This window comes from Takifugu rubripes, chromosome 6 (genome assembly GCF_901000725.2).
Source record: "Takifugu rubripes chromosome 6, fTakRub1.2, whole genome shotgun sequence".
NCBI lineage: Eukaryota > Metazoa > Chordata > Actinopteri > Tetraodontiformes > Tetraodontidae > Takifugu > Takifugu rubripes.
Genome location: NC_042290.1, coordinates 8,344,369 through 8,368,478, shown reverse-complemented (window position 1 = coordinate 8,368,478; position 24,110 = coordinate 8,344,369). Strand labels below are relative to the sequence as shown.

The window sequence follows — 24,110 nt, the reverse complement described above, 5'->3', positions numbered from 1 at the left end:
GGATGATTTGTCTAATTCAAAGTAACCTAAAGATATCTTCCAGTCCCACCAGAACCTGTTGATGTGTTGTGATTGGAGGACCGGCCGGGGGCCGCGCTGTCCGACGGACCGGAAGTTTCCTTTTCTTCTTGACAGGAAGCCGGAAGCTGATGTTGTTGTCACTTCAACGATGGCGACCGAAGTGAGACAGGAGCTTTCACAGCTGATGAATTCAAGTGGTTCTCATAAAGATCTCGCTGCCAAGTACGTAAGGCTACTTTGTAGACACACATTACATTCCACCTGAAGCTACGCACGTTACTGGATAAAGAAAGTTCATTACATTCAGCTACCTTCCACCGAAATAGCCATTAGCTCTCATAAGCTAGGCGAGGCTAACGTAGCCTCTAGCCTCGCATTACGATATGAAGTGTTGGTGTGAATAAAACCATACTTGCTAAAGTATTCCACCTAAAAGGTTGCCGTTTCGATTAATAAAGCATTTAAGCATCTATGTTCGGTTTCAACATACACGTCGTCCTTGCAACACGTTATAGCAAATAACGGCCACAATGTCAACATTGCATGGCAAAATTGGTGTTGTGCATCGAGTGAATTAACGTTCAGCTTGTGAAGAAGTAGGAAATTATTACACGACAAATTTTGTTTTTACAACTGCCACCCCATCATTGTATTGTCGCTGCTTCCCCCATTCATTACGATTACGATTTTTTCAGTGTTTTTTTCTGTAATGTTTCATAGATATCGCCAAATCTTGGACAAGGCTATTCAGTTTACAGATGCGGATCAGTTGGAGTCCTTGAAGGCCTTTGTTGAAGCAAGTATGCAATGTCCTCTCTCAGTGTTCTAACCTGTGAAACCTGGCTCGTAACTTAATGTCATGCTGTAATATTTTTCTTTTTGTTTACAGTGGTCAATGAAAACGTAAGTCTTGTCATCTCAAGGCAACTTCTCACAGATTTTTGTACACATCTGCCAAACCTTCCTGATGCCACAGCGAAAGCCGTATATCATTTCACCTTGGAAAAGATTCAGCCAAGGGTCATCTCTTTTGAAGAACAAGTAAATGCATTCGTACCTTTATCTCTTATCGCTTAAACTGCAGTATTCTGGCTTAATCTTGCAACTAAGGCTTTACGTACATTCTCAGGTAGCCTCTATCAGGCAGCACTTAGCAACAATTTATGAAAAAGAGGGAGATTGGAGAAATGCTGCCCAGGTTTTAGTTGGGATCCCCCTGGAAACAGGACAAAAGTGAGCAAAGATACTGGTGTATTTTTATTCATACCTTCAGGAGTGTGATATTGATGTCTTACTGTACCTTTTTTTTTTTTTCCTTCCCCAGGCAATACAATGTTGACTATAAGTTAGACACATACCTGAAAATTGCCCGTCTTTATTTGGAGGATGATGATCCGGTGCAGGCAGAGGCTTACATCAACAGGGCCTCACTGCTTCAGAACGAGTCCTCTAATGAACAACTGCAGATTCACTATAAGGTATTTGGTCCGCATGACGACAACAGTTAAATCGCCCCATCGACGCGTTCTGAGCAGTTTGTGTTTTAGGTGTGCTATGCCAGAGTGCTCGACTTCAGAAGGAAATTCATTGAAGCCGCACAGAGATACAACGAACTGTCTTATAAAACAATTGTCCATGAAACCGAACGCCTGGAGGCACTGAAACACGCCCTAAACTGCACCATCCTGGCTTCTGCAGGTGGGTGTCAATAACAATAGTGCCTCCATGTTCCATGATGGAGGCAGAAAATAGTCAAATCAATTGACTTGTCAGTGAATTTAAGGTCTGTCTCATATCAAGATGATTTGTTTCAGGCCAGCAGCGTTCCCGAATGCTGGCCACCCTCTTTAAGGACGAGCGCTGTCAGCAGCTGGCCACCTATGGAATCCTGGAGAAGATGTACCTGGACCGTATTATCAGAGGCAATCAGCTGCAGGAGTTTGCGGCCATGCTAATGCCTCATCAGAAAGCCACCACTGCTGACGGTGAGACAGAAGAATGAACTTTAAATCTGGATCTAATCCAAGCTGTAACGTTTGGTCTCTGCCCTGCAGGCTCCAGCATCCTCGACAGAGCTGTGATTGAGCACAACCTTCTGTCCGCTAGCAAACTGTACAACAACATAACTTTTGAAGAACTCGGAGCTCTGCTGGAAATCCCGCCTGCAAAAGTGAGGAGATTATTGAACTAGACAATGTCAATGGCGTGGTGGTGTTTGGGTTTTTTTGGTTGTCACTGTGCGGCTTGTTGATCGCCCTTTGTTTTCTGGCAGGCTGAGAAAATCGCATCGCAGATGATCACGGAGGGACGGATGAACGGCTTCATCGATCAGATTGATAGCATCGTACATTTCGAAAGTGAGTAACGATAGGCGGTGGCGGTCTGTTAACTTTTTACATCTTCTGTTAATCCAGCATTATTTGTTGACCCAAAGCAGCGTTATCCTTTGTAAATAAGGAATCTTGGAGTTTGGACTTGATTGATAGAGGTTTACAGTCACAAGTTAAATGTGGCTTTTATCATATGAGCTTGATCAGTTAATCATAGGTCATCCTCATAAAAACAAAACCACAAGCTGCCTAATTAATACTAATTTCCTTTTCTCTTTTTTTAATGTCAGCCCGTGAACCCCTCCCTACATGGGACAAACAGATCCAGTCTCTGTGTTTCCAAGTCAACAACCTTTTAGAAAAGATCCGTGTGGCTGCTCCAGAGTGGGCGGCGCAGGCGATGGAGACCCAGATGACCCAGTAGCTTCACCCTTCACTCCTCCCATCACAGAGATGTCAGAAACTGCACCCTGTCGTCCAGTGTTGTCCAGCTGGTGAAACAGCCCAACATCTTCGGTCTTGTTTTCAGCCAAACGCAAAGAGAGGCGCTTCTGTATCCCCGTCAGCTTTTTGAGGTTTACTTTAGTCCCCAGGGAAGATGCTTCAGATCTGTGTGCAGTGTAGAGGCCACAAAAGAAGGAGCCTAAGCCAACGTGTATTTGTGACTTCCTTCTGGAATTTCAGCACGTTAAAAATTTGATTACCCAGAAAGCTGACGTCTAAGAAGGTTATAAAGAAGTAAAAACACGAACATCTGGCTGCGGTGTTCTGGCATTCTTGTGTTTTTAGCTTAACGTAATCACACAGCAAATACTTATTCATGCTTATCTGTCCACTTTTTGTCATTATTGTATTAAATAAAAAAGTATTAAAACCTGTTCTGTGGTGCATTTTTCTAAATTATGTTCTCAATAATCATGCTACATGACCCAGCACAGTTAAAGTCCCGTTTATGAACACCCTTGGGCAAGACGTTACTTCATCTTTGATCAGATTTATGCTAAATATGGTCAGCTAAGTGGTGTCGCTGTGGAGCGTCCTGCTCTGGGAACAGGTTCATGTTCATGCTCGTCCTGGGAACAGGTTCAGTAAATGATTTAATCATGCCAGTAATGTCTTGATGTTGTCTGATATATTTATGGCAGATTTTTTTTTATTTTATCTTCTGCTTCCTCATGATACGGACAAAAAAAGCGTGAGAGTCATCACTGGAGGGAATCTGCTCCCAGAGGTCACTATTGTGTAATCATTTTATGGAAGATCTATGAGATAAAGAAGTTATTAACAAATGAATCACACTGTTTTTATCATGATTGTGGAAGTTTATGACTGAATTTATTAAAGAAGTCCAAAAGACAAAGCTGCTTTAGAAGAGTGATACAATACAATACAACGGCAGCCATCTCGAGCAGTTAGCAACGCCATGATATTTACCCAGTTTATAGACTGTGTTGCATGTAATAAACACTGTTGATGCCTTTGTGGTGTCACATCTAGTTTTAAACCAAAAAATAAGTCTAAACCAAAAAATAACACCTTTGCTGATTTCCGTTCCTCACAATTTGAGTTTTTTTTCTCCACGTTCATTATAACACTATTACTAATAACAGCAGTAAATTTCAGGTCATCTTCAAACACAGAGGGATCTCATTGCTGGTCAGGAACTAAAATGGATGAATTAGAAAAAAAAAAGAAAAGTGGATCGCTCAGAAAACGTTTTGCTCCTTCCTTCGATTTATGTCTCTCTTCAGTTGGCAGGTGGCGCAGCACATACAGAAGTAATTTGTCACAAAGTCGTTACACATGGAGCCCTGCAAACACAGACGAGCACAGCTGAAACACTGAAAACAGAGGCATAAATGTGACATTTCCCCTCCTCTTGACATTCCCCAAAGACTATTTGTGAAGATATCCTACATCCCTATATCCTATATACCGATACAAATGACAAGAAAACAACATTTCCCCTATCTCCAGCAATAAAATCGAATCAATACATTATGCATGACACAGTTATCTACATTCTTTTTTCACTAAAACCTCCCTGACAACACATAAAAAAGATTGTATGGGCAAGTTATGGCAGGATGTTAATAAAGTGGTTGACCTTTTGTGGCTTTAGTTCATATCTGTAATCTATTATTAGTTTGGGTTAATGACATACATGTATGTATGGTATAAAACATCTATTTATGCCTATAAGCACTGTATTAAAGCTCATTCTGAGGAGGAAACACGTGATAAATCTTAGCCACCACTATTACACAGTGTTCTTATTCACATAGGCGTTGAGATCTTACTCTGATGTTGTATTTGGTCCTGTAGACGGCGCGGATGGGCATGCCCAGGCCGCACAGGCAGCACTCGTCCATGTCACTGGCGATGGAGCAGCCTACACACAGCGGGCACAGCAAGGTGTACCAGCCTGATTGAGAGAGAGAGGAAACGGTCAGGGGAAGCAGGCGATCGGCGCTTGAAAAGAATCCTGGAGGGATTGTGCTCACAAACTCCGCAGTCATCGCAGCACTCCATCAGGCCGGTCTGGAACTCTGAAGGCTGGAATCTGCCCGGTTGGTTGGTCACAGCCATGATCACAAATACGACCTGAAGATCGGACGACACTCTTTTAAGGATCGTAAATCATGGACAGGAGTGAACGATGAAGGGTTGAATCTTACCAGACGATGGAGGAGAAAGAAGGAAGGAGATCTTCTGGACCCAGACTAAGTCTAACTGAGAGCACTAGGGTGCCTGTGGGTTTTATTGATGCTAGTGACTAGGTGTTTCCAAAGCAGAGTCCAGTGACACTCCTTCTAGTTTGTTTATGACTTTATGACATTTTTCCTTTGAAAACACCTGACCCACTGTACACAGGCCAGAATCTTGACTTTTATCCATGTCTATGTGATCTTTTAAGCTGTAATAATCATCTATCTATTTATGGCACTATCCAGATGACGCAAGAGGGATTAATGCCAAAATCACATCATGCTGGAAGATCTGAGCGTCACCAATGATGGGGTGAACAACACGGCAATATTAAATTTTATAACGTGCAGCGCCTTCTGCAAACAGTGTCAGGCAGTAACTGCCCGAGTTTCACAATAAGTGCACTTGCACAATGCATAAAGAACAGTAACCACGGGTGCTGATCATGTAGATATGTGAGGAAATGACTTCTGTCCTAGCTGGAGTTCTGATGACCCCCATGACCCGGATCAGGAGGAGATTAAAAGGCTACAACATTTTACAGTTTACTTAGAGTAGATATTCTACAGCCACTGTGGGACAGCGGGAGGTTTGAGTTAATTAAAGAGTTGGCTCGGTTGATCGTGTTTGGCATCAGTAATAGCATGCTGTTAACTTGGCGTGTGGTGTGAGCCATGGGATGTTTACATGGGGCCTCAATCCCTGGCAGCTCCCCTGTATGTAATTGAATCCTAGATAAGTGTTCCTGCCCATGCAGGTGTTGTACGATTGAGCAAATGGGTTTTCAGGTCCAGCCACTAAGACATTCATAAGATTCGCGTATGTGCTACGCTTCTTCTGGCCACACGGTGGCACTGTTTCCCACCAACCACGCAGGCTTTGCGGGCGAACGCATGATGATGACCTGTCTGTAATGATATGGGCTCCTACATAATGAGCAGCTGTAACTGAGTCCGGGGTAAGCATCATTTTCAATTTCCTAAAGACTAAAGATAGACTCGAGTTAAATTACAGCAATGACACACGGTTGCCATTAGCCTCCAGTCTACAGCAGACCCCTAAAATACTTTCACCAGACAGAACAGAGATGATTTCTTTGGAACTCTATATATTTATGTTATTTTTAAGTTTAAAGATCTATGCAGATATATTTTCATTTTTCATCAAGTTCCTTGCTAATTGTTATGCTTTTGGGTGCTCAGTCTGCAGCATCACTTGTACTACAGAACACTACACATTACTACATTTGTTCAAGGGTTTACTCGAGTCTAATATGTAACTTTTGTACTTTTCCACCATTTCTAGTTCTGGGATCAGTTATCTGTCGTGATGCTTCAGTCCATTTTTGTGGTCCCAGTGGAGAGCGACCCTTCACCTTTACCCAAACCACTAAAATGGAATGCCTCCTTGACATAATTCAAACCAATCAAAGTAATTTAACTGCTGGAAAAATAAATCTATATACAAACAATGTCAGAAGGTCTTTGTTCGAAGGAATTGGAAACTAACCAGTGAGAAGAAGAAAACAACCTGACGAGCAGGTGAAGAGGTACGTGGAATCTCCATACCACATGTTACCACAAGGGGGAGGTAAAGACGTGGCTCTTGACTTCAGCCAATATCGTCTATAGGTAGTTTGCCCCCCCAAACTGAAACTCAAAAATCTACAAATGACACATCAAACGTGAAAGACTACAAAAAACACGATTGCTATTATTAAAGATATAACGATAAATGGAAGTTGGAACTACATATTACATAGTTCTTAAAGGGCCCACAATAGATTATGCAAAATCATGACAATGAGTGCATTTAATAGTATCCACAACACTTTTTTTTTTTTTTAGAACAAAAGAACAATGAATCAGTGCGTCATGCAAATAGAGTTGTACCTACGTATGCTTGAATTAAAATTTAATCTACTAACGAGTGTATAAAGGAAATTATTGTCGCTGATAACGAAGTTGATACTTTCAAACTCACAGGATTAAATGATGGATATGCTATTTTATGAGCTCTGCAAATGCTTTTTTGATGTGCTTCTCTAGTCGCTTTTACTGTAGTAAATGCTGCGAACACCTCCTCGATTGTTGGTGACAGAGCTGAAGTTTACGGTGTTATTTCAGGGCAGCACTGATAGACATGCGCACAGCTGATGGAAGACAAGCACATCTGCACTGACGTCACCTCCCCCCTCTGAAAAAGCTGCCAATTTGAAGCTGTCCGGGACTGGGACAGACCCGGTCTCTGCAATGTAGTGAGAAGAAGCAGCTCCAAGACAACTTTTTCTGGTGTCTGCAAGCACTTTTCTTCTCTGTCTAAGAAGACGCCCGCCGGTGCCAGAGCACCCGCTGTCACATCAGCAAACTTCAGGCACCCCCGAATCCCTGTAGCAAGATCAGAAAGTCTAGATTGCAAAGACGAAAATAGCTTCTTCTCCTGGAGTGGAGCCAAAGCCATAAAGAACAGTTTTTTTTCTTTTGCTCCATTGGAGGCTGTGAGATACCGCCGCTGCTGCCGGTGTCTGCGCTGACGCAGTCTCAGAGGATGGCACAGTCCGAGGGGAGATGAGAAGAGGAGGGCAGCGGAACTCCATAGCTGCACAAGCCTTTTGTCCTGAGCTCTCCCTGCACACTTGGACCGGCGCTGGCAAGGAAGATGAGTATGGTAACTACGTGCAAACACCGCTGAGCGCACAAGCGATGTCGTTCAAGTAGTTTTGCGAGGAAAGGGAAAGCAAAAGTGGCTCAAAACGCACATTTGTGGAGTTATTTTTTGCAGAGGGTGGGGGGGCTTTGGATGGGATGTTTGTCACTTTTGTGCGCTTTTAGCTCTGGATGCGCATTTGCGCGGTGCTTAGAGACGCGAGTCCACGTCTGCAGAGAGCACTGGCTCCAAACCTTCTCAACGCGAGGTCAGGTGGTGTTATTTGGAAATCTGAGGTACCGGTGCAGTGATCCGGTTCGGCTTTTGCGCGTCTGGTACAGCGTGACAAAGTCTGGCGCTGCTTTGGCTGTCAGAGAGCCAAGACAGATAACAGCGGCATGTACGTAACTCTGGTTTAGCCTGAACGCATCACCAACCCATCACCTGGACTCGCTGACGTGTGTTTGGAAACGTAGTTTGCACATGGTGCCATGAAGCGCGTCACGTTAAAAATAAATAAATAAAGCTCATGTTGACTGGTCATCGCCGCTCCGAACACGTCCTAACGCGGTCGTTACGCGTCGCGTACGCGGTACAGAGCGCCGCTTGGGTTGCTCGAGTGCTCACCCATTTAATTAACAAACCGAGGTCAGCGAGTTTGCGTGGTGGTGTTTTGTGGCGTTAATTGGCGTGTTCGAGTTGAAGAAGAGAGGTGGGAGACGGCAGATAATCAACGCGCAGCGATGAGAGTCGCGCGTCCATTCCCATGCGCAAAATCCCATTAATCCATAGATTAGGAGGAAAATGTATGTTTTCCAGGTTGTAATGGTCTCACAATATTACAATAATAGTTGTGTTTAATGGTCACAATATTTCTTTCCTGAACCTGACATGTGTGACATTCTTGCTCGAAAACTGAAAAATTCAAAGAAGCAATATTGGACTAATAGAACAATTTTTGACTAAATCCTCCACACTTTCCCTCAGCAGGAATGCAGATGGATCGGTCAGGACAAGTTCCCAGTATAGTTCTTCCTGTGTGGAGTTACACCTGAGAGCGACAGAGTCAGATGGATTACGCTGTCTCCACGGCGCTGCTGACATGAATCTAGAGGCCAGTGAGATGTGGAAGCGCTCGCCTTCAGGAGAAATCTGAGACCTGGAGGATCCTCCAGCACAAGAGCAGCATTCTAGCGTAGGAGACAAACCATGGACCTGTTACGGTGCGGCACCGGAGCCGCTGTGCGCCTTTAACCTGTTTGTAGCACCCTCGACCCCTCGCCCCATGTCACAGCTTCCCCTGAAGGATGGAAATTTTGTGGAAGACGCTGACTTGGATTCTGAGCCTGGTGGTGATGGCTGCTTCTGAATTCCAGAGCTTCAACAGACTTTCACACAACTCCCAAGGTATGAAAGTGTTCAGGGGGATTTCTGACACCGGTGAGTGATCAGAAATCGTGCGTTCATTGCCTCATCTTGTTGCTCCTTTCTTTTTTCCTCCAAACAAAGAGGAGTTCCTGTCCTACCTGCAGCACTACCAGCTGACCGTTCCGGTGCGGGTGGACGAGAACGGAGAGTTCCTGAGCTACACTGTGAAGCACCACCGGCCGGGCCGTCGGAGACGCGGAGCGGGGGACCCTGTCGTTGGGCCGTCGCCCTCGTTGGACCCCCTGGAGTCCCGCCTGTTCTACAGCCTGTCAGCCTACGGGAAGCACTTTCACTTAAACCTGACGCTCAACCCCCACCTGGTGTCAAGACATTTCGCAGTGGAGTACTGGGGCAAAGACGGGCTGCAGTGGCGTCACAACACGGCAGATAACTGCCACTATGTCGGGGTCCTGCAAAATCAGCACGGCACGACCAGGGTGGCGCTGAGCAACTGCAAAGGTCTGGTGAGTAGGGATCCCACCCACACCCTTTCACTCTCAACCTGGCAGTTTTAAACTCTATATAAGGAGACCAGGAGCCCTGCAGTGAAATCATCGACGTGATTCAACACGACGCGTCCAAGCGGGAGCTTCTTCTCTGCTGCGCGCAGCCATGGGAATAGGTCTGACACTGGCTGCTCAATCCCCCCCCCCCCCCGTGAATCTTGCACATGTAACCCAGTTCGCGCTGCTCTCATGTCAGCCACTCTTTCAGAGGATTAGACCAATTGCAGAGTCTTGGCCCGCGTCCACCTGGCGTGCACGGGCTGCAGGCAGCTTGTTAGGTGATGCTCTCGGCGATCTGTCTGCAATAAGGAAGGTGGCCGATTTTTAAAAGCTCCCGTCTGAGCTTTTAGACTCCCCCCACCCCCACTTCCCCAGGCTCCTGCTTCAGTTGAATGTATGGCCTCTTTTTGCTAATCAGGACAATTGGAAAATGCTTTAATCGCTCTTATTCCTCTCAGACGGGAGAAACAGCCCCTGCTTCTTTTTGGCAATAGTAATAATGCGGACAAAAACCTGAGGCCAAACGTGTTGGCAAGACCTGCTGGTGGAATCATAAATTGAATCGGTGCTTGCTGTTATTATTTTTTTTCCCGCAACACCAAAAATGGAGAAAACTCTGCCTTTGCTTTAATGTAATCAGCAGTCTGGACAGTGTCAGGTCTCGGCACCACACGTTATTAAAGCCCTGCGTCGAAGTATGCGCCTGTGTGAGGTGCTGATACTTGCTTTCAGAGCAGATTTTCCCTGAGCCAAGGCGGCGTGTTCCTCTGCAGGCCATGTTTGAAGGAGTGTTGATGCTCCACAGAGGGTGCTGAAGGATTAGGAGCGACGCTGTGATGTTGGTCTTGTCACTAATGGGTTTGACGTGCTAAATCACGCCATTAAAGGAGGAGAACCAGCTTTCTGCACCACTGTGAACCTGCTCCCGATGAGATCATTGTGATGACATCACAGCCAGAGGAGAATTTCCTCAAGAACAAAAGGAAAAGTTCTTCCACACCTAAAATTCTACCACCAGGACCATCTAATCTGCATGGCTGCCAACTGCTGTAGATCCACTCTATTTGTCACAGGAGCAACAACTGTCAGAGTTAACGTTGCTTATAAATTGAATCTATAGAACATTGGAAGACAGGGAGGGAAATAGAATATCTTCTATCAGTATTTGGGGTTAGAATGTTGTGAAAAACAATCACATTCGTCATATAGGCGTTCCACCATGCCAGGAAACACACTGGCATTCAAATATGAATATAAATTTACCCACAATGCAATTTCACTGTTTTGATTTGTGACCTTTTCTCTCATTGACCTGTTTCCTCCTGCAAGCACGGAGTTATAACCACAGAGGAAGAACAGTATTTGATCGAGCCACTGAAGAACACATCCTCCACCACCTCCAGTGAATGGAACCTGGAGGAAGCACAGCAACATGTTATATATAAAATGTCTGCCATTCCCTCGCCACAAGAGCCGAGCCAGGAGTTCAGCTGTGGCATTTCAGGTTGGTGAACCATCTGGGTTGGACTCTGTGTGGGTGGAACTGACGTGTAGGAATAACTATACATAGCAGGTTAGAGGAAGTGCTGGTTTGGTTCTAGGCCCATGTTCTGGAAGACATAACCGGCCCTCTTGTGCGCTGCAGTCGCTCCTGGGCTGGACACCTTTCAACCTGCCCGAAAAATCCAGGCTCCCGCCCTCACAAAAAGGCCCTTCAGTGCATTCAGAGTATTTGGCTTTTAAAGCCGCACAAATCCTATTAATAGAGCTGACGGCCTTAATCGGATTGTTGAGTACGAGCAAATCCATCAAACGCTGTATGAGGAATTGGGAAAAAAAAAAAAGAACCAGCTGGATATTTTGGTATTTGGGCCAAAGTCTTATAAGAAACAGCAAAGGCTGTCATCGGCAGGAAGCTAGCATGCCTTAACTTGCACCATCTTATAGCTTTTTCCCAGAGCGACTGGGTCATAAAGCAAAGGCCTTGGCTGGAGGGTTCAAAGGGGCAGATTTCCTACGTGCACCTCCACCTCTAGAGGTGTAGGTTCTAGAGGTGCACCTCCACCTCTAGAGGTGTAGGTTCTAGAGGTGCACCTCCACCTCCAGAACTATGCTACACTTCTCAAATTATCTCTGCAGACCTCATCAAAACCAGCTCACCTTGCCAGCTCAGCACGCCATCACCGCTCCACCCGTCCGCCGAGCCCAAGAACGGCAGCGAGCAGTCGGGCGACGGCCACAGGCGGCGGCGCTCGGTCAGCAGCGAGCGCTTCGTGGAGACGCTCGTGGTCGCCGACAAAATGATGGTCGGGTACCACGGACGCAAAGACATCGAGCACTACATCTTGTCTGTGATGAATATTGTAAGTTTGATCCTGCTGGTTGGAGTCTGGCGCCCCCCAGTTTGGCGCCCGGCGGACGCCACAGGCCACACAACTTGTCTGACTTTGGGTGTTTTTTTCTTTTCTGGAGGTCAGGTTGCCAAACTTTACCGTGATGCCAGCCTGGGAAATGTTGTGAACATCATTGTGACGCGGCTGATCGTTCTGACCGAAGATCAGGTGAGGAAAACATAACCATCTGTGTCCTTACCTGCACGTGTCTGACTGATGCTCGCGAGACACGGTGTTTTGGGTGATTCCCGGTGTGTCGGGGGGGGGGGGGGGAGTCTCGTTCTGTATCTGTATCCCCCCTCTATCAGAGCGGCAGTCCTACAGATATTCTTGATGGACCTTAAGTGTCACCTTTATTTGGCGCTTAACGCCTCCATGGTAAATCAGAGAGAGGTCATTTTACAAGGTCTTTCCTTCATTTTACAAGGTCTTTCCTTCATTCATCCAGGGATGTGAGGATATTATTTTACACAGAAAACAGTGGTTCGCCCTGCGTTTACAATATTTCACATTACCATCTTTTCAATGTATATGGACAAACAGGCGTAATTACAAACTGGAGTATTTTCCTGTCCTACTTGCCAGCTGCAAATTTGCCGTAATCTCTTTAAAAAGTCCGACCATTTCACCACAAAAAGTCATTATTTGTCATGTTTTTTTCTTCTTTGATGTCCTTATCTGTACCTGCAAAATAGCCAGATCACCTTGGTTCAAAGGTCCGAAACTCTCTGATCATAATGGGGTTTTTCTTCTTCTGCAGCCTAATCTGGAGATCAACCATCACGCCGACAAGTCTCTGGACAGTTTTTGTAAGTGGCAAAGGACCGTCTTGTCTCATCACAGTGGTGGCAACAGCATTCCTGAAAATGGGATGGCTCATCATGACAACGCCGTCCTAATCACCAGGTAAGAAGAGCGGTGGGGTAGCAACCCTCCAACCCTTTTAACGTCAGGTCCCATAATAAACTGCACTGTTACGGACAAATTCTAGTGTACCTGTCAAGCTACAATTTATAGACTCGGTTTTGCTGTAAAACAGCAAACTGTCATTACCTGGGACTGTTTTGGCCACGTATCCTAGCAACTGGAGCAAACCCTTAATGGTTTTGTCAAGACAGAGGAGAGAGGATGGTGTGCTGTGATTGACAGAGGCTTAAGTAGGACTTTTTCAAGTCTCTGGGCTCTTCAAAAGTGGCTCGGAAGGGTTCTTTTTGTATTTTTTTTCCACGTGTTGTCTGTCAGCTGATGTTGTCCAGCTCTGTTGGCTCCAGCACCGGCGCTAAAGGCTGCTCCATAGATTTATACAACGTACGAAAACGCAGACGCCAGCAAACCCCCTCTGCTTTAGGAATAAACCATTTCATTCACAAAGTAATGAACACAGATGCTGCAACAGTTAAAACAGTAACTGACTGATAGTTAAGGAAATCCTTAGTCGCGGCCCATCGCAGACATGAATGCTGACACATTCATGTGTCATAATTTGTGTTTTTAATTAGCTTAACACTCGTCAGGTTGCTGACTGCAGATGTTTCGCTAATAAAAAGGAACAAACTGTTGCAAGAAACAAATATAAAAGGTCTTTAGTGCCTTTAGTGGCTACCAGGAGCGAGTGCTGGTGAAGGAATGCTCCTCTGTGTCTTCATCATCACTAACCAATATTGATCTCCTGCAGAGGTGCCCCAGGAGCCTTTTCATCTCAGTTATTTACTGACTTGTCAGTACTTTATAAGGATTTTTTTTTTTTTTTTTTACAATCTGAGGATAAATTGAGTTGCCTGGAAGGACTGAGCGGGCATGAGAGGGTGTGAAATTGGAGAGGAAGAGGAGATTAGAGCGAGGGAGGGAGGGGGTGGGTAGGAGAGTAAAATTACATTTTTGGTGCCCTTGGTTTTAATAGATTAAAAGCTTCAGGAACGATTGGATGGTTCGTTTGAATGTAAAGCAGCGTGGCTCAGCGTGTCCTGGCTCTATTGGATTACCTGTTGTGTGAGTTACTGGGTTTACAATTGGGACACGGCGTGAGGCCTTCGTGTTTGTGCGTTAGCCAAGTGACACAGTTTGCAAAGGCCCCCCGCGTTCAGACGGAGGAGTCAGCGAGGTGTTCTGAGCTTCATTAAAGTCTCCTGTAATAGCAGCGCTTGATGTCGTGTCCTGCCAAACCCGTGATTAAACATGGAAAGAATGGAATGGCAAAGCTCCAGTGGGATAAAATAATTACTTTCCTCCTTCGTTCTCTCCGCAGGTATGACATCTGCACCTATAAGAACAAACCGTGCGGCACCTTGGGTAAGTACACTCACGCGGAGGTTCATCGATGCCTCATTTAATTGCCAGAAATTGAGTTTTTTTAGGTTGACTATATGATTCTCCTGCTGTGGGGTTCGTCTGTATCCTTCTCCCTCTGGGGAGGTTTTCATTTACAGGCTCGGACCCTCCATGTGTCCTCAGACAAACCTCATTTAGCAAACTCTGCCTTGGTCTCCTCGCCCAGACGGCCTCTCCTGCGAGACATAATGAGAAGGATGTTTTTCCTGGTGTTGTAATAGCTCCTCAGCGACTCCACTGTTTTAGCTGAACCTGCGCAGTCGTGGTCACCACCTCGCAGGGCTCGAGAAAAAGACCCCCATCCTTCTCCTCTGACCCTCTGTTTGTGTAAGAGGGAGCCCAAAATAAAAAAATCGGGCCCAAGTCGAGGGCCAGTCGGCGTCAACGTTTACTGAACAACAGATTTGAGCTGTGTTTTATCCACCAGCAGACAAGTTACGAGACAAATCTGGTGTCACCTCATGGGTCAGACTAGACATTCATATGGCCAAACAAACGCAGCCCCCAGGCCGGTACCTTGAGATGCATGGCCCGACCCGAGGACTCTTAAGGTGTTTACACTTGCGGTGGTCATTCTGGGAGAAAGGAAAGGTTGGGGAGATAATGGAGGAGATTAAAGCAAGGTGAGCAGGGGGAGGGAGAAGAGGAGGAGGAGCCGGGAGGAAAAATGGAAGGGGAAAAGGACAATTACAGGGAGTGTTAAAGTATGCAGGAGGGAAATTAGTGGGTGATATGCTGGTGGTGGCAGTGGTTTGAGGTGGAGAAAGGACAGCGGGGAAATGGCAGAGACCCCCCCCCCCCCCTCCTTATTCTCCCCCTCCCCTTTCTCCACTTCAAACCCTTGTCCCTCCCCAAGCCTCCCGACCCACCCGGCCCCTCTCTCCCACTCTTATCTTTGTCGAGGCCCTGCAGGCACCACAGTATATCTTGGAGGTAATATTGTGACTTCAGGGGTGGTTTGACAGATTGACCGCATTCGTCACATTCCCTGGTCGTTTTAATTGCCCTGGCATCTGCTCGGCTTCCTCGTCGTCTCAACCCCCACACCCCTCTCCCCCCCCCCCTCTCCTCCCTATCCTGTTGGGGGATCTTGCTCCCAGGTCAGATCTTTGGCCTTTAGGGTCACCGAGTAATCACGGGGCTGGAGATAATACACAGTCCACCCAGGCGCAAAGAAAACAACACACTGTGTGTGTGTGTGTTTGTGCATGAGTGTGTGTGAGGATCTCTGCTACACCCCAACCTACTTCTCTCACACGCATTCTTAAACTAATAGTAAAGTAGCCTCTCTCCTTCCTCCCTCCCTCTCCTTCTCTCTTCACCTTCAGGCTCTCTCTCTCCCCACGCTGATGGCCTCATGATTTGCGAGTCTATTCTTGTTTAGCTCCTTGGCGGAGAGGAGGCGACCGTTTACGACGACCACGTCCAGCTTCCAAGTTCGCGAACACTGACCGCGCGGGGATGTCGGCTGTGCCGCATCCACTGTCACGCCACGCCGAGCATGTTTGGCCCTTAAAAAAAAGTGGCACCACGTGCAAAAACAAATAGAGAGGTTGATTTCTGTGCTCCCCCTCGCTGAAAGCCATGAAGTTTCCATCTACGTGCGTGCGGATGCCACAAATTTGCCGGTCAAACGAGCAGAAAACGAACCAACGTGCAATGGAAACGGAGAGTAAATTAGAAAGTCCACTGAATTACAAGCACACCCCAGAGTTCTGGGAACTGACTGACTTCTTTTTTTGCATCATTGCAGGGAAGAAAGGCCTATTTTCTGCATTACCTTGATTTACTTTGACTGCAGCTCTTGAACAGAAGGTCCAGAAAGGAACCTTCGCATTAGAGTCGCAGATTCAAACCATCGATGGCTTTGCCCTTAACCCCCGACAGCAGAGATTCGTCCTCGCAACCCCGCGATAGGACGGAAGCGGGTGCCGCCTGCCCGGCTCGGCTAGCGTAGCCGCGACCGAGCGATGGAAACAAGCGCGCGTACTGGTGGTTTGCACAGAAGCAGATATCCCGGACATCTGGTCGATCTTCGCAGTGTTTTGACATCCCTAATTGCCTTCAGCCGCGCCGCATCCGTCAACGCTGACAAGTTGTTTTTTTGCGCAAATGCAGCAAATTAAATCTCACTGACCTTTATCCCGGTGAACATTTCTCGGCAGATTTCAGTGCCAGAACATGTCAGATGGCTCAAAACACGCGCGCCGATTTACAAAAATGGGTGTAACAAAGATAAACTGCTTTGATGCACCCCTCCCCCCCCCTGCCCCAAGCTGCCCTTGCAGTGTCATATGAGCCCCACTGCGCTCACCTGTACGCGCCATCTTTGAAGAATTGCCTCTTGTCTGCTGATCCAAAGGTTTAAGCAGAAGGAAAAAGAACCATTAACACCTGGGGAAGTTTTGTGGGGAAGTTTTAACTTTTTTTTTGGAGGAATCCTAATTGTTCTTTCATTGGCTGTAATTCTAGATTAAATACAGTCATTGGAATGAATATAAATCAAATTTTCCCTGAGAATAAACAGTAATTTGGTCAATTTTGCATTCCCAGTTGCGCCACCCTGCTTTATTCTGTCTACTTGTTTGCTTTGTGTGTTCAGGCTTGGCTTCGGTGGCTGGAATGTGCGAGCCGGAGAGGAGCTGCAGCATCAATGAAGACATCGGCCTGGGTTCAGCTTTCACCATCGCGCACGAGATCGGCCACAAGTGAGTTTCGAGGTTTTTGCAAGCGGAAAAAAATGACTTATGCTGCAGCAACATTGCAGCACTGGTCCAAAAGTTGCATCCCCAGTGCTTTTATTTACAGCCAGGCAGCAACGACGTCCTCCAGTAATGCACAGATGTTAATTAATGACTCCAAAAACTGGAAGCGGACCACCCAGATGCTGGGGAAGCAGATTTTGACTCTGGTTTTACAGCAGCTGAGATATAACAGTGACACAACGGGCCAATGAGGAAAGCAGACATAGCTGGAGAGCAACGCGTGAGGGCAGGGCCAGCGCTAGTAGCAGGAATGGCCAAACCGGTAGAATAGGCAGAAAATGATGACGAGAGCTGTGATGAAGCAATCGAAAACAGCGTCCGAGCATTCAAACACACAAATGTAAACATTCAGTTTCCACATCGCGCTTGTGTAATCTTCATTTTGGACCCCTATTGACCTCCCCCACAAGTCACAACTCCTTAAATCAAACAAGATCTGGCGTCCCGCTCTGCACAGCCCGAAGCGCTGCTGTCGTTATTCCGATGGTCGTATTCGGCGGCCTCAATAGTGTTTATAATCCCAGTTTGGGTTTTCAGAACATCCCTGAAAACTACTGTTGCGCCTGGTCGCTCCTGTGAAAAATGATGCTCAAAAACGTGCCGAACATCACGAAACACGTGAAGTCAAACATCCCTCCCAAACCTGTTAATCCGTTATTGGATATTTGACCTATCCGTGTCAATGGGAATAACGGTTGCAATCAATCCAGGTCACTCTCCGGTCCATAACCTCATTCTACGATGATGAATCACATCAATAGTAGGTCCAGGCCACACTAAATGACCTGATTAAGCCACATTCGATTCCATCCAGGCTCCCTTTAATCCTCCTTGCTCCAAACCATTTTCTCTTTTGCTCTTTATAACCATTTCTTACAACTTAGGTCTGCCAGTGGTGGATGTACCCCCCCAAGGCACCCTGAACATATTTCCCTGTGCAAATGTCAGTGTGCACATACCTCTGGCTCCCTCTTCCTGAATATAAAGGAAAATAATGATGATGTATTAGTCTACATATCCCTCCCAGGAGACTTTAGTAAGAGGCTGATTTCCTTTATTATGTCTCGCGTCTGCTCCTGTTGTAGAGCCGTTGTAAAAATAGTCTCCACTTCTGGAGGATGTATTAAAAAAAACAACCCAGGGCAGCAGGTTTTCAACCGCCTGATTTATCTCCAGAGTGGGGTAGAATGTCACAAACGCACCCCTGTAGAAAAACCGGTGGTGCGATGCGGTCGGGTTTGTTATATACATTAGATGTCATTTGTGCTTCAGGGAGACGTCAGCTTTGATATCCTGCTGTAAGCGGAGATTTCCCCTTTGAATGATATCCAGACAGATAATGGTTTTTTAAAGAACTGTGTTTTTTTTTTCCCTGCAGCCGCTCGGTCGGCTGATTTTGGGAGCCTCGTTCTCGCTCCGTTGGGTGGCGACGCTGCCTGGTGGCCTGCTCAGACCTGCAGCTGATTGACAGGCAGGCATCAGAGTGGTGATTACAACTTTCTCATTCCTGGCGAGCTCCAGACAGGCTTTGACCCTTGACCCCTGCGGGCTCTCCTCCACACAGCTGTTTCAGAGCCAGGGTGCTCGATCTTTACAGCCAGGGCCAGCGGACGAGTGCAACGCGGTGTCCAGTCTGGACAGCCATTTCAAAGTCCAGCTCCACCCATTAATTAAACCTTTAAAAACTCATTTTTCTTTGTGAAATCACTCCTTTTTTTTAAAAAAAAAAGCTCCCTGAAAATATCCCCTGAAGTGGCTTGGAAGCAACGCTGTAGTGCAGTTGAGTTAGTCCCACCTCACTCTGCCCTGAGCCCACATTGGTGGCTTTGCCGCCCGCAGACAGGTGGAGCGTTTGCGACGACGCGTTTAGGATCCCGATAACATGCCCATTTCCCCTTCTCAATACGGTCTCAAAGATTTGATGTTGTGTGTTGCAGTTTTGGGATGAACCATGACGGGATCGGGAACTCCTGCGGCACCAAAGGCCACGAGACGGCCAAACTGATGGCCGCCCACATCACAGCCAACACCAACCCTTTCTCCTGGTCAGCCTGCAGCAAAGACTACATCACCAGCTTTCTCGAGTAAGTGGATGATGGTTGTTTCCTTGGGGAGTTTCTCAAAAAAAAAAAAAAGGGTGCGTGCTTCGCTGCTGGCCCCTGCGGTGACCCGCCGGCCTCTCATATGCAGCCGCTCCTCCATCCGAGTCCTGCCAGACCTCCTTTTGCGGCGGCGTATGATAACACGGTGCCTTACGTCCTTGCATCACTGCGCTGCAAGGCGGGTGATGTCTAAGCCCGTGTAATCCTCGGCGGCAGGCTGCCTTCAACCGCCGTGACACTATTTTGTAGAAAAGTCGCAGAAGACCAAAAAAAACCCCCCAAAAAACCCACAAGAAACAAAATTCGCAGAGTGAAAATAAACAGAGGAGTCCGGCGGTGACATTTAGGAGAGTCGGAGATTACGGGCTGCGTCCTGCCAGCCTGGCACGGTCCAGCGTGCGGAGGCTTCTTGGAGAGGGAGTTTCGGCGAGCCAGACAAAACATCTGGAGCAGGCCTTCAGCGTCTGGCAGCGCGCGGCGAGTTCCTGAAATCTTGACAGGACTGCATGAACTCAGTGCTACTCCCATGATCTCTGCACGACACGGGCGCGCTGAGCTGAAGCAGCTTTTTTTTTTTTTCTGGATTCCCGTTTATAAATCCAGCTTTTTCAGCAAATGACAAGTGAAATCCCGTCGAGCAAAATACAGGCCCCAGCGCCACCTATAAATAATCCCTCCCGTCCCTCGCTGGTCCGTGCAAAGGTACCGGAATCACTTTCCTGGTGCAAGGACAGGCCAGGGTTGTGGAATGACGTGATGTAGAGTGTCAACGACAAGGATAAGATTTAAAGCGGAGAACCGCAGCTGAGAGGATGACTTGTGGGAGTTATTAGCCGAGGAAAGAGGCCATCCGTCACCTCCCAGAGCAGCAAACAGCTTCTGTTGTCTTGTTATTTTTATTCTTTCACAAAGTGCTGTTGGTGACCCGAACATCACAGATGACAAGCGCCTTTCTGGGAAACCAAAGTCACCCCCGCTCCCCATTAAAAAAAAATATATATCAGCCCCATTGTGTGTGATTAAGACTTACAACAAGATGCACGGCAACATGATGGAACATCTTTTGTGTCTCTGCTGTTTGTGTATTCACGTCCAGCTCGCAGGGCCCTCAGGGAAAGAGTGACCGCGGTTGTCAGATGATGTTTCCGGCTGAAAGCTCGTTTGAGGAGGGTTAGAGAGCGACACTTTTAGAGGGATTATATGCCAGTTTCCAGCCGGGACACAAAGGAGTGCTTCTCTGCTGCTCTGCTGGGTTCTGTCCATTCCTGGCGCGGGTGTCGAAGGCTCGCAGAAGAGGCCGGTTGTTTGCTTGTTTTCCAAACAGAATCAAATGCTGCCCAGCCTATTAAAGGCCCATTTGAATCCGTCTGTCGCTTTTCCTCCCCCCTCCTTCTTCATTTTGGTTTAATTAGCTTTATGCTTTCCCGCAAAAGGTTTCTGTCCGTAAACTCTCAATTCCTCCCTTCATGTTTCCCTTCATGAATAAGAGTTTTTGAATGAGTAAAGTAAACAACTTTGTTGGGGGCCTCGATTCATTGTCTTCCTAAGCGGTGCGTTGTTTGGGTTTTTGAACGCACTCTAAACTCGGTCACAGTTTATTCTCTCAAATCAGCGCGCCAGTTTGTTGTAGATGTTATATTGCAGGCAGTCAGGATTATTAATCACTCCCAGACCACATGCCCTGCGACTTGCGCCTCGCGATAATGTTGTTTTTTGTTTTGTTTTTTTAAAAGGTTAGCTTGATTGAATCATGCTGCTTTCTAAGCACATGTTGGATCCAATCAGCATGGCTGATGTGCACAACTTTTGTCAGAGTTCAGGGGTTCGCTGATGGCTCTGCTTCTTGAAGGATATTTCCGTTGAGCATGATGAACTTGGCCCAATCTGCCAGACAGGAAGCCTTAGCGACAATGTCAAATAATAACTTCTATGTCTAAACTTTGACTGTACACTGTATAGTCTCTCTCCAAATCAATAAATAAATGCCCCCAGACTCCCCGTGCACTTAGAGTCTGGGGGCCTTAGAGACCGCTTCTCCCTTTCTACATAATGAGAGGGACCTCAGAGGAACAAGAGCCAAGAAACAGGATTATTCCATTCAGTAACTAAGAACAGAGGACAGAGAGCACATTAGAGAAGCAAAGAAAAAAAAGAGAAGCGGAGGTAGAAAGAGGTTCCTCATCCTCATTCTCATGAAAATCACCAGCACACAGACCCGATTGGTGCTGAGATCAGTGAGGGCATCCAAGGAGATTGATTGATTCTATTCACACGTGCATTTCTTTGTCTGAATGCAGTTCTGATGAATTATGCTGTTTGTTTTTCCAAATTAGCTGAGCTACTCTCAAATATTTCCACATGCCCTGCAGAACAGAAGAATTACCTTCGCGTATTAGACAGCGAGCGTCCGATGGGCCTTATTTAGGCACATCCAGAAACTTTCTGACCATGAAATGTCATTTCTTTTCCCCTGTAAAAGCAGTCAGATTATCCTAACCATCAATATGCCACCGCTGTAGCTCCTGTCTGTAGCTAATGGGTGCACTTTATTGCCTCATTTTTTCCTTCAGGTGGGCTGGACGGCTTTGCTGCAGCAGCAGCTGAAAGTGTCATCAGATATTGGTAGTAATATTTTGAGAGAAACCTGACGCAGGGAGAATCAGTGGAGGTAGAAATGGAAATGAAATACATCTGTTTGTTTATTGGCGCTTGCCTCCCGTATGATTTTGGCATCTCGCGAGCTTCGCTATCTCGATCCAGAAGAAAAGAGGCAACAAAAGAAACTCCATGATATCCTTGGATTAAGTATTATTTATGTTAACTATTGAATAGCTGCGTGTGTGCGTGCGGCTTTCCTGCGAGTTCACTGTAAGCACACACATTTCTGTCTGACAAAACAGACTAAACATAATCCCAGGACTGGACATATGACCCACGGCTCACTCCAGATCCCCCCGCTCTGTTATTTTATTGGCTCCTTTGTGGATTCAGTGTTAAGCAGTGACACACAGAAGACTGCAGCCACATAATCCCAGAAGGTTGGTCTTTTAAGGCAGGCCAATCGGCCCTCTTTGCCTCTGGTAAAATGTCTCCGCCCGTGCCTCAGCACTTCCTCAGATGAGGAGGTGTTGATGTTTAATATCAACAACGACGACCCGCCCGTTAAGATCTCTGACGAGCTTCCTACAATGGCAATTTTGTGGTAAAATTACATGACTGACGGTAAGAAGGGGCATGTTTAATTATCCAGCCTTGGCATTTGTGAGGCTCCGCATCCACCTTAAAGACAGAGAGCCTCCTTTGTGTAAGAAACAATCCTATTGTAGGTTTGTTTTTTTGACAGCTCAGGTCGGGGGACGTGTCTGGACAATGAACCTCTGAAACGAGACTTCCTGTACCCAACAGTGGCCCCGGGGCAGGTGTATGAGGCAGACGAGCAGTGTCGCTTCCAGTACGGAGCCTCCTCCCGCCAGTGCAAGTACGGGGTAAGAACTCATCTTCTTCTCCTCGTAGTCTTCTCACCAGTCCAACCAGACCCTCGCCACGTTTCCACTGGAGCTGCTCTTTACGTCGTTCTCACCACCATCTCGGATTTTCAGACGGCAGTGTCACAGTAGCGCTCTCGGAGGCAGGGTCACTCCGGGTGTCCTCGGGTGCTTTAGATACGTGGTAAATTTACCTTCTGGGAGTCATTTTCATGGTTATGGGATGAGGAGACAGCAGATAGCACCTGTGGAGCTCTGGATGGAGACCTGAAGCCCTGAAGTTCAGTTCAATTCATCTCCATATTTTCTTTTTGAAGATTAGAATTGTTAATATGCGTCTAATGGGGAAAAGTTTCAGATAAATGTGATGGATTTCACAACAAACCCCTTTGTGCCAGACTGGGACTCAGAACAGGACACAGATGCAGAGAAAGACTTTACGTCATCATGAATCACCCCTGACGGAAGAAAACCCCCACAAGACTAAAAGTTTACAAAATTACAAATAAAAGTCTGTCAAACTATGAACCAATAATGAAATTTATTACCAAAGATTAACACAAAAATGAAAGCGCCCCTTTAAAAATGGAGATTCGACAAAATTCTTGGGAAATTCACGTGAAATAATAAACACTCAACAGTAAAAACTTCCATGAAAAGACCCCTCTGTAGTGTGAGACAAGGACAAGGACATGGACATGGACAAGGGCATGGACAAAAGGCTGGAGCGCACGACAGGACAAACCACTCCAGCACAGGACAAGGAAGACGAGGACTATATATCCACGTGAGGATAATGGGAGACAGGTGGAAATGAGGAATCAGGCAGGTGACACAGGACCTGAGACGAGAGGAACTGCTTTTCAAAATAAAACAGGAAATCAGGCGACAGAAGACAAAGCCAGAGGTGCGACAGCTGAAGGGGAACTCGTCTCTGTCTCTGCAGGCTGTTGCATCTCGTCCAATACAGAACAATGTGACGGAAATACGATAATAGCAGTTTTCCTTTGGTTTGTGTTTCCTACTCGTGATTAAAGGCTCGTAAAAGGGCGAAGGGGGTAATTATTTTGTTATTGTCTGACAGCTCAAACAGGTTAAAAGGCATCATTTCACACGCTGATTTGTTCCTTCTTTTTAATCTTTAAGGTTTACCCAACAAAGATATGCAGGATTAAAGTCTGCGCTCCCCTTCTTTGTGCTTTTAAGGTCTGTGATGTTAATCATTCCCTCCTTCCCCCAACGGCCATGCGGTAAAATGATCCAGTTGAAAGAATCCTCCGAGATTTAAAGAACAATAACACGATATTGTTTTGCACTGCATAAATATTTGGGCATAAGCTGGATAAAGGGCACGGAGATTAGCTGAGATCATAGAGTTATTTCATGTCACTGAAAGA

General features: G+C 46.5%; 3 protein-coding genes across 5 annotated transcripts in view; 2 read left to right on the top strand and 1 right to left on the bottom strand.

Moving 5' to 3' along the window:
* Window positions 1–87: 87 nt before the first annotated feature.
* Window positions 88–3,229, top strand: cops4 (COP9 constitutive photomorphogenic homolog subunit 4 (Arabidopsis)). Of its 2 annotated transcripts, none has more exons than XM_011604725.2 (10): window positions 88–243; window positions 742–817; window positions 911–1,062; window positions 1,151–1,254; window positions 1,346–1,499; window positions 1,569–1,719; window positions 1,836–2,006; window positions 2,076–2,191; window positions 2,294–2,378; window positions 2,642–3,229. In XM_011604725.2, coding segments are annotated over exons 2-10 (1,068 nt in total). In that variant the 5' UTR covers window positions 88–243; window positions 742–816; the 3' UTR covers window positions 2,776–3,229. The 2 variants fall into 2 exon arrangements, with proteins under 2 accessions (XP_011603027.1, XP_003965382.1); XM_003965333.3 differs by having other exon boundaries at window positions 742–821.
* A 435-nt stretch (window positions 3,230–3,664) lies between these two features.
* LOC101065971 (placenta associated 8) lies at window positions 3,665–5,155 on the bottom strand. Its single transcript, XM_003965332.3, has 4 exons — window positions 5,030–5,155; window positions 4,856–4,955; window positions 4,652–4,776; window positions 3,665–4,162 (listed from the first exon to the last, which is right to left on the bottom strand). The coding sequence occupies exons 2-4, from the start codon at window positions 4,938–4,940 to the stop codon at window positions 4,058–4,060; spliced, it is 315 nt and encodes a 104-aa protein (XP_003965381.1). The 5' UTR covers window positions 4,941–4,955; window positions 5,030–5,155; the 3' UTR covers window positions 3,665–4,057.
* Window positions 5,156–7,293: 2,138 nt separating this feature from the next.
* The window catches only part of adamts6 (ADAM metallopeptidase with thrombospondin type 1 motif, 6), a 35,215-nt gene continuing 18,398 nt past the window's right edge, over window positions 7,294–24,110 (top strand). Inside the window, exons 1-11 of one of the 2 annotated variants that reach the window (XM_003965331.3) lie at window positions 7,294–7,727; window positions 8,697–9,113; window positions 9,216–9,598; window positions 10,970–11,144; window positions 11,780–12,003; window positions 12,118–12,201; window positions 12,794–12,939; window positions 14,279–14,322; window positions 16,964–17,069; window positions 19,064–19,210; window positions 22,572–22,713. In XM_003965331.3, coding sequence (XP_003965380.1) covers window positions 9,014–9,113; window positions 9,216–9,598; window positions 10,970–11,144; window positions 11,780–12,003; window positions 12,118–12,201; window positions 12,794–12,939; window positions 14,279–14,322; window positions 16,964–17,069; window positions 19,064–19,210; window positions 22,572–22,713 — 1,551 coding nt within the window. In that variant the 5' untranslated portion in view covers window positions 7,294–7,727; window positions 8,697–9,013. Of the gene's footprint in view, window positions 7,728–8,693; window positions 9,114–9,215; window positions 9,599–10,969; window positions 11,145–11,779; window positions 12,004–12,117; window positions 12,202–12,793; window positions 12,940–14,278; window positions 14,323–16,963; window positions 17,070–19,063; window positions 19,211–22,571; window positions 22,714–24,110 lie in introns of both variants that reach the window. The other variant, XM_029837909.1, reaches the window with a different exon arrangement.

What these genes read in the sequence shown, in the direction of transcription:
- cops4 (XM_003965333.3), top strand. Translation starts at nt 170, where the DNA reads ATGGCGACCGAAGTGAGACAGGAGCTTTCACAGCTGATGAATTCAAGT. An exon ending in CATAAAGATCTCGCTGCCAA is followed by an intron (nt 244 to 741) that starts GTACGTAAGGCT and finishes AATGTTTCATAG; the next exon opens with ATATCGCCAAATCTTGGACA. An exon ending in GAAAGCCACCACTGCTGACG is followed by an intron (nt 2,007 to 2,075) that starts GTGAGACAGAAG and finishes TCTGCCCTGCAG; the next exon opens with GCTCCAGCATCCTCGACAGA.
- LOC101065971 (XM_003965332.3), bottom strand. Translation starts at nt 4,940, where the DNA reads ATGGCTGTGACCAACCAACCGGGCAGATTCCAGCCTTCAGAGTTCCAG. An exon ending in CTGCGATGACTGCGGAGTTT is followed by an intron (nt 4,777 to 4,855) that starts GTGAGCACAATC and finishes TCTCTCAATCAG; the next exon opens with GCTGGTACACCTTGCTGTGC. An exon ending in GGACCAAATACAACATCAGA is followed by an intron (nt 4,163 to 4,651) that starts GTAAGATCTCAA and finishes CTGTGTTTGCAG; the next exon opens with GGCTCCATGTGTAACGACTT.